The following is a 15,833-nucleotide window of genomic DNA, read 5'->3' on the forward strand; positions in this document are numbered from 1 at the left end:
ACATCATACACATGCTGTTGTTAATTCCACTGCACACTATGGTTACATTGTCCTGGAGAGTGTACATCATTTATTACAATGACAACATTTTCTGGGTGTAGGCCATAGATTATCTTAAAATGATATGGAATCACAGTCTGTTAAAATATTTGGGCACAAATATCACACATTATTAATTAAATTTTCAGAGATTTTTCTTGAACTTTCTACTTGAATCCCTTTTTTTAGTGTTGTATAGGTTAGACCTAATTGACATAATGTTAATATCCTTATAATGGTTCTAAATTTTTTTTTAGCCTAAGATTTTATCATTTTGGGGAAAACAGGGCAGTTTGACACCCTAGATTGAGTGTAATAATGATCTTGATTGACTCAGAAGCAAGTGGACTGAGTTCTTTATTGTGTTCCTTGTAATTCCATTCTAGTGGAATTAATATCTTCTAAGAAAATCTCCAGCTCAAATTTGCAGCTGAACTTTGAAACAGATTTCTCCTTTCCCAATTCTGAATTTTCTTTACTCCCAAACCTCAGCTCTGGCAACCAACTAGTATTCTTTTACCGTTGGAGGTCAGGGACACAAACATTCCTAAAGACAATCAACTTTTAATCATGTACTCATGGTTAACATTTCTTTCCTAGTTCAGAAACGCCACGCGTGGCTGATGCCAACCCTCCCCTGGATCCTGAGGCTTGAGATTGCAGGTGGAGTAGAGAGTGTGGAGATGGGCACTGGAGAGGGGAAGGGCAGCAGATGAGAAAACAGGAGGGCAAACTCGGGATGGCCATCTGTGTTCCATGCCACCCTTTGGAAGCTTCCTCTGCACAGCACCTGCCTCTTAGAAATGCAGGGGACAAAGGGAACCTTTGCTTGCCCCTTTGCCAACCATCTTGGACCCTCATTTCCTTTCCCTACCGATGTCCTCCAACATATGGGTACACGTGTCTTCCCCGTGGTGTCCAGCAACCCGGCTTCCATTCTCACTGCCTCCCTGAGATGCTCCAGGTCACCTGCGAGTCCTCTATCACCAGAAGAAGGGCCTTTTCCCAGTTGCATCCTCCCTGGTCTTCTGCAGAGGACCCAGTCAAGCACCCACCCCCGGAAGCTGTCTGTGCCCTCGGCTTCCTGCATCACATCCTCCAGCGAGCTTCTGGCCTCTCCCAACTGCTCCTTTGGAATTTCCTTCTGTCCCCCTTGCCAAGGCTCTGCCTCAGCTCCCCTGACTGTCCACTCCCTTCTTCTGGAATTCATTAGCAACTCTTTGCCAAGGACTCCTAGAGCCCATTCTCTCCAGTTGCCACAGGGCACTCCTTACTGGAGGTTTTGCTGTCCCAGTCTGTCCCTCAGGCCCACCTGGCTTCTTCTGTCTGGGTCCTCAGTGCCTTATTTCTGGAACACTAAAGACAACCTGGGCTGCCCCAGCAACAGACCCTGACCCCAGGTGTCCAGGTCACACACAGACTCAGCTCCCAACCCCATTCTCATCAGCATGTGCGCCCATGAAAACCTCCATGTATAAATGTCTGCAAAATGGGCCACCAGTTCCCATCGGGCCAGGCCTCCTGGCCTGTCCACAGGTCCAGCACCCTCTTTCCTGCAGCATGCCTAGCATGTCCTGCCCACTGTCCCTCATCCACCTGGACCCTTCAGCCACTGTTCTCTATGAATTCAACAATACTTGTTCCTCGTTCTAGGTCTTCCTAACTAGGACAGAGATCAGGCCTCAAACGTCCCTCTTTGCCTGTAGTATCTAACAGCAGCTCTGGCTCCCCCTAAACTAAACGTGCTACACACAGAATGACAGACTCCGTCCCTCACCCTGCCATTTATTGATGTCTAGTCTGGCTTCAGGGAAGACAGGCCTTCGAATGCAGGGAGGCCCAAAAGTTTCCTAAGGATAGCTCATATGTCACCTGCTGTATTCAGCCTGTACAAGTTAATACCTAAAACTTTAGTTTTGTACATGAAACTCAATGAGATTGGGCAACAGGGGTGTAAACGTTACACTGTTTCTTCTGGACCCAGTCCTTTAGGAGTTTGAGCTTCCTCACTTGCTCGTGCCGCATTTTTATTTACTTCTGGCCATGGGTAGTTTGCTCAGATGGTTAACCTCGCATTTACACGGGCTGGAAAAGTTGCAAACTCGCGGATTTGCGCTTTTCTCCTGCCAGGTTAGTTTGTCCTCCCTCGGCCTCTCCGTGAGTGAACGAATGCAGCTCGAGGCTGTGATGGGACAGGACTGTGACCCCGGCGCCGGGCGCAGCTGCAGGACGAGGGGCTTTTCAGTCCAGCGCTCGCACAGCGCCGGGCCTGCGGGACCGCCCTCCGGGTGGGAAGCGGCGGCGGCGCTGGAGCGGCGCGCGGTCCTCGCGCAGGCAGGGCCCGCAGCGGCGGGGAAACATGCGGCGAGGGGCGCGGGGCTGGACGTGGCCCGGGGAAGGCGCCCGGCGGTGGGGAGGCCGAGACGCGCCGGCCCGTTGTCCACGTTCGGTCCTGGAGCTGCGCGCGGGCGCGGGGGCTGCGCGTCACCGAGGGTGGGCAGGGGTCCCCGCGCCCCTCCTCGCGGCCTCGCCCTTTGTCCCCGCGAGGCCGCCTGCCGCTGCAGGGCCGGGCCAGGAGGTGCCCGCCCCGCCCGCCCGCCCGCCACGTCCCCGCGCCGCCGAGGCGCCCCCTGGCGGGCGGCGCGGGCGGCGGCGGCGGGCCGGTTGCTATGGTGACCGGCGGCAGCCGCCGCCACAGCAGGGCCGGCCCCAGCGCCAGCGCCGCCGCGGCGCGGCTCGGCTCAGTGTGTGGGTGAGCGGCGGCCGGCCGGGAGCGGGCGCGGCCCGCGGCCTCAGCATGGAGGACGGCTTCTCGAGCTACAGCAGCCTGTACGACACGTCCTCGCTGCTCCAGTTCTGCAACGGTGAGGGGCGGCGGCGGGCGGCGGCGCGCGGGCCAGGCCCGGCGCCGGGAGGCCGCGCGGCAGGCTCCGCTCCCGCCGCCGCCGGCGCATTGTGCTGGGGCCGCGGGGCCGCGCTCGCCCCGGGCTCCGCGCCGGCGGCCGGCGCGCGGACCCCGGCGGGAAGCGCGGGAGGCGGCGGGGAGGCCAGCGGCCCTGCCCGGCCCGGCCCAGCCCGGCCCGGGGACGGGCCGCCGCGCCGCCACCCGGCTCCCCGTCGCGCGGCGTCCCGCACGCCGCGCTGGGCGGTCAGACCCCGAGCCACCCGCGCGACGCCGAGGATGCGCGGTGTGCTGCAGGGGGACCCCGGAGTCCGCCGGGGCCGCTCCACATCCCACCGTTTCTTGCAGCCCAGAGCTTTTCAATGCAAAGACGGGGAACCTGACTGAAGAGTGCAGCGTCTTATTTGGCGTACGGGATAATAGTTTTTTGTTTGTTGCAATTTTTACAAGAAGGAAATGTTCATACCTATGTTTAGTGCATCTTCAAAAAAATATGTAAAATCCTGCATGCTTGAAAGAGTTCTAGTCTCACTAGCGGGGTTGAAAGAGATTTTCACAGCACGCTGCATATTTTATCAGGACATGATGTGTGATAATTCATGCACAAAAGTTTACCACCTATCTTTTACATGATGGGGTTATTGCTTCATCAGAGGGCCCCCAAAAGTTTGTTAAAGGAAAAAAATGTGTTTTATAGGATATGCTTAAAGGCAGTCGGGATAATTTTCAATTCTAGAGTCTGGAGCAACTAGAGAGATTTTGCATTGTAACTGTGGTTTAGGGATACTTAACACCTGTTTGCAAACAAGAGGTATCACTGTAGCAATAGAGAGTAGCAAGTGTGTTGATTCATCCTCTATACTGAGTTTCTTTTTCTTTCTTTCTTTTTTTTTTTTTTTTTCTCTCTCTGTGAAATTTATCATCCTTTTCATGGCAGTGTGTACTCTGACGGTTTTGCAGCTTGTGATTTTCATATGGGCTGGGTAGAATGGGTTTGGTACTCTGTTGCCACTGAAATCTTTATAGTAGAGTCATGGGGTGCCAGTGGGTTGAATGCATTCTTCAATTAATATTTTGAGTAATTTCCTTAATTGACTTATGATTGATCATACCCGAATTGCTATTTTTGATCTCCAAGGTACATGTTTATGGTAGAATTTTCTGTGCCTTAGTTGTAAAAGGCATGTGGTTGAAAATTACATGAAATGACTTCCAGGCATAGAGCCTTTCAGAAATTAGTATGTGGGCAGTATCGCTGACAGTTTGACTTGGATACGAAAATGACTGTAGATATTTTTATTTGAGCAGTTGTTCGGGAGTCTGGTCATATGGTTCTTAAATAGAAATTCAGTCATGAAGTTGGCTTACACAAATATTCATGAATGTTTTGGTTTTCTGCCTTTTCCTGTTAATTGCCAGCCTGGAGATATTGGTATGGTATTTTACTGGTAACTATGTCTAGAAGAAAGTAAAAGCCAGCTCTTAAGCTTGTTTTTAGACATGATGTGTTTTTAAACCAGCTTAAAAAAAGAAAAATCACTTTATAATCAAACAATAAGATCAATATTAAATCTTGTTGGATGACTTTTTTTTTTTTAAGTTCTTATTAGCTCTGTATTTTTGTGGGAAGGGTTGCTTTATGAATAAAGTTGAAGGCAAGAGTAGCCTTTGGGGCAGAAATGCATGTTTAACTGATGACATCTTAGGCAATAGATGTTTTGATGTGAAAATATTCATTTTAAGAGGCTCCCATCAAGTGAAAATATAAATGAATACAATTCAGTTAATTACTATGTTGATTCAATTAAAGCCGTGCACCACAGAAACACCATTTCACCAAGAACTAAATTAAACATTTGGATATTTCATTAGCTACTTTGGAAAAAAAATTCTTTTAAAAGTGGATTTACATTACAATGGCAAGACCACATGGGATAATATGTGAACTCATACATTTTCATATGTCGAGTGTGCTTCATGGTTTTAATAGTGACAGGAACTCGGGACTCAGAAGTCATCATTATACTATATTAGCTTCAGAAAATGCAATCCACTCTTATTATCTGCAAGACTCTCATAGTGAGATAAAGACAAAAGAATGCATAAGTGAGAAGGGAGAAAGAGGAAAATGTTGTTCTAATGAGTGAAATTTCCTTCTTCCCCATTTGCTCTTTTTCTTGTTCTCCTGCTTAATTTGTTGTGGCTGCTGAATGTAAACTTGGGCAGTCTCTGGCCTGCCGAAGAGGCTGCCCAGTTTTATCTTTCAGGAATCATCTCTTATTAAAGTAGAAAACGTGTGCATTGCTTTTTCTTCAAGGTATTTAAAATCTGTAGTGTGAGCTGGAAATCACAAACTTCTTAATGCTGTAAGAAAAACTGCAGTAATTTGAAAAGTGGACAATAGTTGTGCTTTATAAGCCAATATGTGGTTTGGAAAACACCATCTGTCACTCCAGGTTTTCTTCAGAACCTCCCTGTGAGGTAGTAGCTTACCATCCTCCTCCTGGGGAAACTGAGGCACACATTGACTTGGGAACTTTAAAAGGCCACACACTAGGCCTTGGGTAACGGTCTGAACCTTTGGATTGTTTGTGCAAAGGGTAGCTCTGCGGAGCTATTTGCGGACCCAGGATTAGCTCACCCTCTTGAGGAACACCATTTTGTATTCTCGTCCGGGTCCTCTAATGTTAGAAGACTCTTGTTGCCCCAAGAGAGGCCTGGCATCCTCTGGCTCTCTAGCCCCTGTAGCTACTCATCTGCTTTCCGTCTCTTCGATTCTGGTCGTTTCTCATAGCTGGAAGCTGTTCAGGCTCTGGTGCCTGGCTTCTTTCTGTGCCAAGCTGTGGTGTCATTGTGCCATTCCTTTTTATGGCCATGTGAAGTCTCGTCCTGTGGATGTGCCTACTGTCTGTTCCTTCAAGGTTGATGCACATTTGGGGTTTTCCACACAGTCTCACTATTATGAATGACGCCTCTCTGAAATTCACACACATCTTTTACTGTTGCCTTATGAGTGTACATCATAGTGGTATTCCTGATGCTGTATTCTTCCTTGAACACAATTTGGTTCATCTCATTCCCTTTTTCCTCCCCCTGACAGGCCTGCTCAGATCTACTATTATTAATATTTTAATTAGTGCATTATAATCATATGTAAAAGCAGTCCATCGTGGTAGATGCACACGGACTCAGCGAAGTCTGGTGGATTTCATTCCCCAGGGTTTCCTGTGTTGCCCTCCTCCTCCCTCTCCATCCCAGTCACAGACACACATCCCCCACCTCCTTTTTGGTACCAGGGATCGAGGCACTTTTTGGTACCAGGGCACTTAACCACTGGGCCACATTCCCAGCCCATTTTTATATTTTATTTAGAGACAGTGTCTCACTAAGTTGTTCAGGGCCTCACTAAGTTGCTGAGGCTGGCTTGAACTTGCAGTCCTCCTGCCTCAGCCTCCCAAACTGCTGGGATTCACACAGACACATCTTGAGTGACACAGGTTTGTTTGGGGCTGATACCTAGGAGTGGAATTGCTGGGTTCCATGGTCAATTGTTTTAACATTTTGAGGAACTGACCTGAATTTTTGAAATCTAAATATCTAGCTCTTTCTATGACACCTTGCTGATAAAAGAATGGGAATTAAGGAAATTGAGGACAGAGGAGAAGAAGTGAGGGCAAAGAACAAATGTTGCTGCTCCATTTCTGTGTCCTTGGGATACCTGGGCCATCACACCTGGCCCCGTGCCCCAGTGCATGCCCCTGCTCATCCTCACCACGAGTTTCACAGGATGGAGTGGGTGGTCTCATCTTGGGCTTCGCTGTCTTGGGCCTTTGAGCAGTTTCTTCAGAGTAGATGACCCTGGGACCCGGCTGGCTGGCATGGAGAGGGAAGCTGCTCTGGCTGGGTGGAGCCTCGTTTCCTGCGCCCTCCTGCCCCTCGGCTCGTTGAGCTGGTGGGTGGCCAGTGACTTGGGAACTCACTACCTCCCTACACAGTGCATTCCTTCTTTGAATATTTAGAGTGTAAATTCTGACATGCAGTCAAAATTTGGCACCCAGTTTTCCCTGTGGTTCTGGAGAGAAGAGTTTTCATCGCCTTCTGTGTTACTGGGGTGTCACTGTTGGAAGACACTCCTGATGGCTCCTTCTCAAGCCTTCTTTTGGCTAAACAAAACCATTAAAAAAATTCCTCAATTTTAGAGCCTTAATCATCCAGGTCTACCTCCTCACCGCCTGTTTCATTTTGTCTGTGTCCCTTTTCAAATTTGAGGCGACTGTATGTGGTGTTCAGAGCAGAGCACAATCCCTCTCCTCTACTCTCAAGTCTGTCCTTCTCATAATGCAGCCTAAGATGATATTAGCTCCTTTGCTGACCACATGCCTTTATCACCTCTTGCTGATGTTCACCTAAAGTTCTTATCTGTTTTACATGTACTGTGGCCGAGTCCTTTCTTTTCTTACTTTCAGTAGCTGTGTGTGTGTGTGTGTGTGTGTGTGTGTGTGTGTGTGTGTGAGGGGGCGGGGAGTGTCCTCCAGCAGGCAGAGCCCTATCAGATTAAACCCAATATCATCTGTGTCATAAAGATGGTAATCATCGTCTGTGAGGAATCCCAGGACTCGGAAAATACATCGGCGTTACAACAACGTGGAAGTTGATCATCATCGAAGGATTTGGTCCTGGCTCGCTGCCTGTTCTCCTCCATGCCTGGGGAGGTGTCTCGAGTGACCTTAGATCCCTCCAGAGCCTGTAGGAGGGTGTCCCCTCATCCTTCACATGGCTTTTCCCCACAGGGGCTTCTTGTTAGGAGGCACTCAGGCCAACCCACAGGACCTGCCCAGCACATTTCGAAGTCACTCTAATAATCTTTTGAATGACTGCAGTTAGTTTCCTCTAGCTTGGAAATGGAAGATTGCTTTAATTTTCGTCATTCTGTTGTGGGAATTGAGAGTCACTTATTTAATCATCCTAGACATCTCCTGACATCTATAGTGTTGGTGGCGTTCTCTTAACTGTGACAATGATAGAATTTTCAAGTTGGCAAATACTTGGATTTCACCCAGGATCCAGGGACTCCTGTGAGGGCGTACTCTGGACTCCGCGATGTGAAGTGTGTTCAGACCTCTTTTGCATTCTCACTTGGTGACAGAGTACTGACTTAGGCATTCTGTGGTAGCACAATCAAAAGGAAATGCCTCCATGGGAAAGTGCAAAGCAAGCACCATGCTAAGTGAGAATTGCTAATTGGCACGCTCGGCCCTCCGCCCAGCAAGGAATTTATTTTATAGCCAAACCACAAGCGTTTATGACATTACAAACAAACCCACATGTCTTGGTGGAGAATGCACAAAACTCTGTTTAAAAAGTGCTTATTAATTGGCTATTGTTAATATCTGGGATAGTGTAAACCTTTTCATATATTCTCTTAAAAAGTAAGCATTTGGTTGGGTGGAGGGTGAGAAGAGAGAATCGTGTCTAGTGCTGTGACCCATAAAGCCAGGAGCGCGTCGGGGACCGTGCGGTGGGCTGAGTCTTAGGGCCAGGCAGCCTCCCAGGCTCTGAGAGCAGTGGTATTTTGTGCTGCTTCCTCTTGGGGAAAATTATTATTCATCTTTAAAGCCCTGGCTTATTCACAGAGGGGTTCTAGTATTAGCAAAATGTTTTAAATACCTGTGGAAACATTGCTAGTAAAAAAGAAAAAGTCTGCTGTGAACTCAGCTGCTGTGTGGTCGCCCGGTGGCTCCCTGGATCTTTGACAGTTGCCTGAAGCCCCGGGGTGGGGGGGACTTCAGTCTTGGGCAGGAGCAAGTGCCATCCTCTGTGGTTTGCTTTTAAGAAACAGCTCTTTGAAAGGGGTTTTCCGTAAATTACTGGGCTTGCTGTTTAATTAAGAGTTAGGTAGACACACTTCCACTTCTGTTCTCTTCGGCTCCGGTACTGGGAAACGCCAGCGGGTGGGAACCCTGTGTTTGCAGAGGACCTGTGTGTGAGAGTGCGGTGGCTTATTATCCTGCCAGCCTCTGGAAAATACTTAAACTGTCTTAGTGGCGCCCCGCCACTGGCGGGACATATCTGACCTGCAGAGTGCGGGGTGCCCAAGGGCAGGACACCGCGCGTGGAGCTGCCTACAGTGGGATGACCCTGGTCCCCTGGGAGGAACTCTGTGCTGTCAGAGGGAGGGGAACCAGAGGCCACGCCGAGTGACGCCCACCCCTGGGTGTGGATCCTCTTTGGAGGCGTGGCCCTTTACTCCGCACATGCCTCCGGGTGGGCAGTCATGCACCAACAGCCTTGCTGGACGGTGGGCAGCATAGGTCAAGACATAGGCTGGAGGTGGTAGGCAGGTGTGCATCAGGAGGCCCTCAGGTACCTTGGCAGATTCTGCCCATTTTTGGTGAATACCCACAACGGGTTGAGGCAATTACCAGGGCTAAAAATGTGGTCTCTGCTAGAAACAGTGGGCTCTTCTTCCCCCACCTCACCTCTTAGTCAGCCCAGTGGATTCTGCTCCGCAAACATCTGACCATCCGTCCCTCCTGCTTTAGCTAGGGCCCCAGCAGTCCTCATCCAGGGTTGATTTGTTGGCAGTAGTGGCCCTGGGCTAGTCTTTCTGCCTCTAGTGCTCACAGTTATTTATGCCAACAGGGATAGGCGTGCTGAGCAGTCTGGGGCGCCATGGTGGGGTATCGTAGGCCTTGGCCTGGGGCTTTGTCTGGGCTGTTTCCCGAGGAAGGCGAAGCGGGCCATCCTCCAGCCTCTTGCTGCAGGCAGGTGGGTGAGGGCTGGGGGAGGACGTTCCAGACCCAGGGAAGCTTGCAGAAAGTCTCCCTGGGTGGAAAGAACCTTTTGGGAACTGAAAGATAGTCTCATGTGGCGAAGGAAAACAAAACCAGGTGGCTTGCTGTGTAGCAGGAGATGGCATGGGACTTTGAAACCATGCTAAGGAGTTTGCTCTTGTTGCTTGGAGCAGGGAGAGTGTAGGGGATGATGTTGAGGCATGGGTGACTGGACCAGAGTTTCAGGGTGTTTGTGTGTGTGTGTATGGGGGAGGGACCGGGCCTTGCTATGTTGAACTCCTGGGTTCAAACAATCCTTCTACCTCATCCTCCCGAGTAGCTGCAGCTATAGGTTCAAGCCTCTGCATCTGGCTAGATTTTCAGTTTTGAAATCTCTGTCCCTTCAGTGGGGAGAGTGGGCTGGAAGACCCAGCCAGGTGGAGATGGAAGGCAGGCTGTGACCGAGGAGAGCCTTGGTAATTACATGGGAGGGGTGAGAGCAAGGTTCAGGAGATACCTGCAGGCAACATCACCTGGACTTAGCTTAGGACGAGGAGGCACCAAGGACAACCCCAGTCCTGGGCTTCTCCAGCCAGACCAGAGGCCAGGCGAGTAAGAGATAGGATTATGGGCCTGTCGGACATGCATCTGAGGAGCTGAGCAGGCCTTGGGTGCAGACCCTGGAGCCTGGGAGGCATCTGGGCTGGAACTGACAGGCATTTGCCAGCCATCAGCACAGAGACAGAAGTTGAACCTGTAGGCATGGCCGGGCTCAACTAAGGAGAGTTTGACACCAAGCGTTCCTCCTGGCAGATCCGATCCAATGCCTTCAGCTTGCCCCTCTCCCCCTTTAGCACTCAAGGCCCTTCCAGGTGTGGCCTGTGGCTCCTGGCCCTTTGGGGCTTGCTCACCTGCCAGGGCCTCAGCCCTGCAGTGGGGTCAGGTGTCCTGCCTTAGACTATAAGCTCCTTCTGTGCTGTTTCTTGGGATCATCTTTGGGCCTTAACCCCTTGGCAGTGCCAGGCCTGTGGTGGGCTTCCTGGTGAATGTCCACTGAGTCAACTCAGAGATGGACTAATTTATCTTCCAGGGACTCCTCACATGCACACACCAGCTCAGGGCCTCCCATATGACAGTGTGCAGAGGAAAAACTCTCCCCCCACTTCCTCGACATCTTGACATCGTGTGTGTTTGTGTATGGCAGGTCACGCACGTTACATCTGCTTGCACGTACGTGCACCTGCACTCGGGATGCATGAGACACCTAGCTCTCTCCTCATCCAAGAACTGGTAGACCCGGGCTCTCAGGAGGGAAGGCATTCCAGGCCGGCGATCCCCAAGGCTAAGCCCCACCTGCGTGCAGGCTGACTAGGGCTGGCCTGACGCCTCAGGATTCTCCCATGCCATCAGTACACAGTGTCTCTAGCTGGACGCTGTCACTTGAATCACTAAGTAGAAACATTTGGGGAAAGCGTTTGGTGGTTTGACAGTCTTAGCACACATTATTTTAAGCCAAAGTAATTGACACAATGAAGTCGTTCTTGGCAAACCCAGCGCTTTTAACAGTAAAAAGGATTTGACTTAAATCGTCCCCAAAAAGTTACGTAACAAGAATCTTACATTCTTAGAAAAATATGCTCCAGTTAAGAAATGATTGAATGGAGTCAGGGTTTTCTTGTGCTGCAGTATTATTAAATATTTTAGCTCCAACTGTAGACATGAACATGGTGAAAACCTTAGAGCGGGAAGCGTCCTGGAAACCTTGGGGAGGGACCTCCTGAGACCCTCATCCTGCAGAGTCACTTGTGTTGCCCACCCATCCCGTGCATGGAGCTGGGCGGCCACTCCTTCGGGATCCTTGGCGTGTGATAACAATGCGGTCCATTGGCAGCTTCCCCAGACCAGCCCCTAGAAAGCGGTGAAGCAGAACTGTCCACAGCTCATGCTCTCAAAGACTAGAATTTGACTTGGTGTGTAATTTCTTTGCCTTTCTCGGGACTGATCTCTTATTTAGTTGATATAATTTAATTATGTAAAGATACCGTTCACTTTGCCTCTTTTACTTAATTGTATGTAACACCACAGTTATTTCCCAGCCAGCCAGAGCTGTGCTTTTTGAAAGTAGGCACCATGTCACTTTCATCTCTATCTCCCCATCGCCAGGCATTGTGAGTGAGTGTGTGAGTGTGTGTGTGTGCATGCGTGTGTCTTGCGGGAGAGGGAACCCTGCCGATGTGCCCTTATCCAGTCCTGGCTTCGCCCTTCACGGTGGGCACCATCCTCGCCTCTGTCATGCCATGGAGGAGTTGTTAGTACCGTGCTGCCAGTGGCTGGTCCATTTCAGAGCAGGGATGTGAACCCACGCGTTCCGGGTCCTGAGTCTAGGGCACTCCAGGTGCTCAGTCATGTTTGGTGAAGGCTGAGGGGTCCACAGATGGGAATGATTGTGGACATGAGAGGGGACGGAGGCGCTGGCTTGAGTCTGCCCTTGGCATCTGGGCATATCACTGGTTTGATTACCTGTCACCCCTGGGGAATCTGGAGCAAGCTTCTCTGTTGTTGTGCCTTGGATGTGGTTTGGCCTGTGCCCCAAGGGTCTTGTGCTGACAGGTAACCACTGGGGTGTTTGGGGTGAGGCCTTTCGGAGGCAACTATGGTCAGGTAAGGCGATAGGGCGAGACCCTGGTTGAACCTCCTGGCTGTGTAAGGAGAGGGAGCGCACGGGCTCTGTCTCTGGCCCACCATGTGATATCCTGTGTCACCTCAGGACCCCACAGGAAGGCCACCTCCAGATGGCCTTCACCTCGGACCTCCAGACAGAGCCTGAGTGGACCTTCTGTCGTCACAGGCATGCTCTGTGGTGCTGTTCTTGCAACAGGAAATGGACCAAGGCAGTTGTGGTCACTGATCTCTTTCAGGTCGCACTTGGACACTCTTCACTTCGGAAACCTCATTTGTCTGAATTGCTCCAAGTCCCACAGAATTTAGCCCCTGGAACACGACCCCAGGACGTGGGTGGACCTGGATGCCACAGCTACCTGTGTTGCTGACCCAGCACCCTGGGATCCAGCCACCCACAGTGGAATACTAAACGGGGGTGTCCGTCTGGTCACCGCCTGCTCAGGAGGCTTTCAGGTTCTGGCCGGTGTGGCCTAGGTGTGAGTGCTGGCCAGCCTACCCGAGGTCGCTGGGGAGAGCCCCAGCACCAAACCACGGGGGCCAGGAGTCGCGCAGCCGCCTCTGTTGATGAGCGCTCCTGTGGCTGCTGGCAGTGTTGTTCCTTCAGTTTTTCTTTAACCTCCTGTTTACTTTCTTGCTTCCCTCTGCTAGAGGAAAACATGGACTTGTGGCGAAGCACACAGCGTGCAGGTTGGCACCCTGCCCACGTCTCGGGTTGCAGCCTCAGGTGTTGAGTGCGTTACCGAGGCCGACTGACCATCTCCGCCTGCCATCCAGCCCAAACCCTCTTCTCGCTCAGGTCTCCTGTAAGTGCCACTTGCAGTGGTCGTCTTTTTGCCAGTGGCTTACTGCACTCCCAGAACCCTCGGTAAAAACAGTAGTGTCAAGAAGTCCTAGAATCCCAAGTTGGACAACGTCTGGCTACAAGTTCAAGGCTGGTGCCCCAGGGGGCTGGTTACCTGTGCATTCGAGTGTCAGAATGGCTAATAGCCCATCCCCACTTGGTGCCCAAGGGCACTGCTGCAGCCCCGCCCAGCCTGTGCAGGGTAGGCATCTCCCCTGTGGAATCAGAGCAGTAAAAACATCTCTTTCCCCGGAGCCAGGGCCAGAGTGAGGCCACGCTCCAGCAGGGCAGTGTGGAGCACCGGCCCGGGCCCCAAGCCCGACACGCCTCCCCACCATCTAAGCCAGAAAAGCTGCTCTTGGCAGGCAGAGTGGTGGCCAGGGACTGGGCTCCGGGGGTGGGGGTGGGCGGGAGCTGGAGTGAGATTTCAGAGCGGCATAGAGAAGTGGTGAGGGGCATGTGTTTGCTACAGAACTCCCACGACATATGCCTTCTCATCACCAGTAACACGCATTCTCTCTCCACGAGCTAAGGATCTAAGAAAGGAAACAGCAGATGCAGGACCCAGGATCTGGGCAGGATCTGGACTGGAGTCCTGGAATATCTCTGAGTTCTTTTCTTTTTGAGATTGTTTTTGCACATTGGGCACAATTCACTGACATGAGCGTCTGATTGGAGCCTCTCATTTGCAGGACCATTTAAAAAGATAAGCAGCAGAAGCTGCACATGTCCAAAATGGATAAGTAATTCTTGAGAATTAGCACAAAAGATTATGTTCATTCCTTTCAGGATTCTCTGTAATCTACCACAAATTATTTCCCAGGAGTTGGGATCCTGGGCTTTGGAGACAAGGCACATCTGGGTTCCAGTCCTGGTTCTGCATTTGCTGAAATGACTGGACTTAAATCAGCTGCTTGTTCTTTCCTGGCCTCAGGTTCCTCAGCTGGCATAATGGGTGGAGTCCTGAGCCCTGCACGAGGCGCCTCCAGAGTCCAGCAGAAGCAGCCGTACCTTGGTCTTAGGCAGTTTTAGGGGCATTTAATAAAGAGGCTGTTAGAAAGGCTGGGGGCAGGTGTGCTGAGCTGCAGGGCTGGACTAGTGCCTGTGACCAGTGCAGAAGGTGCAATGCTAGTGGGGGAGCAGCTACGAGTTACCAGACCAGATTCAGGGCTGTGAGGACAGGACCTCCAGACAGGAGCTGTGCCCAGCCAACCACAGTGGCCCCATGTGGAGAAACTGGGGAATCCAGAGCTGACCTCAGTCTCCTCTCTCCTCCCATCTGTTGGGACTGTGCCCCAGTGGGCACACCCTGGGGAGGGCTTTTGGCACAGCCCAAGCACAGAGGACAGAGAGGGGTCCGGCAGGGTCTGCAGGGGAAACTCGAGAGACCCAGCATGTTGTGTCTGGGATGTAGATGTTAGTATTTAGCAGGGAGGGTCCTCTTAGTGCTATCCTGGTAGTTGCAGCTAGCTTGCCTGTTCTTGTTGTGACACTTAGTAGGATCCATCCATGTTGGATCCCTCTGTACTGTGTGCCAAGAATGTCCGTTGGCTCTGTGGTTGTGCCTGGTCCTCCTGACCCCTCCTGTCTGCTATTGGAATGTGTCCATGCCTTGGGACCCAGCTTCACCCTGCCTCCCAGGTGAAATCTTCCCTGATCTTGAGTTGCTTGTCTCTCCTATTTCCAACAATGCTGGCTTCTTCTGGTCCTGTCCTGTCCCATCTTGTATTGTGGCTGGCCAGGAGTGCCTTCATTTCCACCATCAGCTGGGACGCTCCTTGAGGGCTGGCACCTGAGCTGCCTTTTCGTTTTGCCTCTTTTATCACTGCGCTCTGCCGGCCACCTGGCTTGCAGCGTGGGTTCACTGGATGCTGGCTGAATGAAAACCTCTAACGCTGGAGTTATGCAAGGGCCCTGCTGTCTGTGTTATGATGACTGTCAGAGAGAACTTCTGGGTCCGGAGTGCTTTTCGGACTTACCCAAGCGTTTCTTCGTGTTGCACAGTAATAAGTGGCCTGCATTCATGGGCAGCCAGCCTCTGGTTCTTGGAGATGGAACTAGAGCATATGGACTTGCAGCGGTCACGGGTCCTGGGCGTATGTGCCAAATTTGGCAAAACACTGCCCATCTGCTTTCATTTTGTTCACCTGTTTTTTCGACGTGGCCTCTGAAGACAGGCCAGACTGCAGGTTCAGCTGACGGAACAGTGGTCCTGCGCATTCTTGGAGAAATGGTGCCGTCCGTACAGACCCCTGTGTGCGCCACGCTGTGGACCACGTAGGAGCTTTAAAGACAGTTTCCATCTCAGTCACTGACCTTAGGACGTGACCCCAACGGTGAACAGTCCCCTCTCTTTTTGCAGGTTTGGTTTTGTTTCTTGAGGTGCGTCTCATCTTGCCAGGCTGGTTTTTTTTCCCCCTTGATATTTTTTTAGTTGTCAATGATCTTTATTTAATTTATTTATTTATATGCGGTGCTGAGACTCGAACCCAGTGTCTCACACATGCCAGATGTGCACTCTACCACTGAGCCACAACCCCAGTCCCCACCAGGCTGGTCTTGACCTCCTGGGCTCAGGCCATCCTCCCGACCCTGC

The 15,833-nt window shown here is 51.2% G+C and overlaps 1 protein-coding gene across 9 annotated transcripts in view; it reads left to right on the plus strand.

Annotated features, from left to right (window-relative positions):
- The window catches only part of Eml1 (EMAP like 1), a 164,110-nt gene that overhangs the window by 45,272 nt on the left and 103,005 nt on the right, over nt 1–15,833 (plus strand). For 2 of the 9 annotated variants that reach the window (XM_047539682.1, XM_047539687.1), the window contains exon 1: nt 2,736–2,903. The exons of 6 other annotated variants lie outside the window; for them this stretch is intronic. In XM_047539682.1, the coding sequence (XP_047395638.1) occupies nt 2,837–2,903 (67 nt within the window). In that variant the 5' untranslated portion in view covers nt 2,736–2,836. Of the gene's footprint in view, nt 1–2,735; nt 2,904–15,833 lie in introns of those variants that run through there. One more of the 9 variants, XM_047539685.1, reaches the window with a different exon arrangement.

Source organism: Sciurus carolinensis, chromosome 2 (assembly GCF_902686445.1).
Source record: "Sciurus carolinensis chromosome 2, mSciCar1.2, whole genome shotgun sequence".
Lineage (NCBI taxonomy): Eukaryota > Metazoa > Chordata > Mammalia > Rodentia > Sciuridae > Sciurus > Sciurus carolinensis.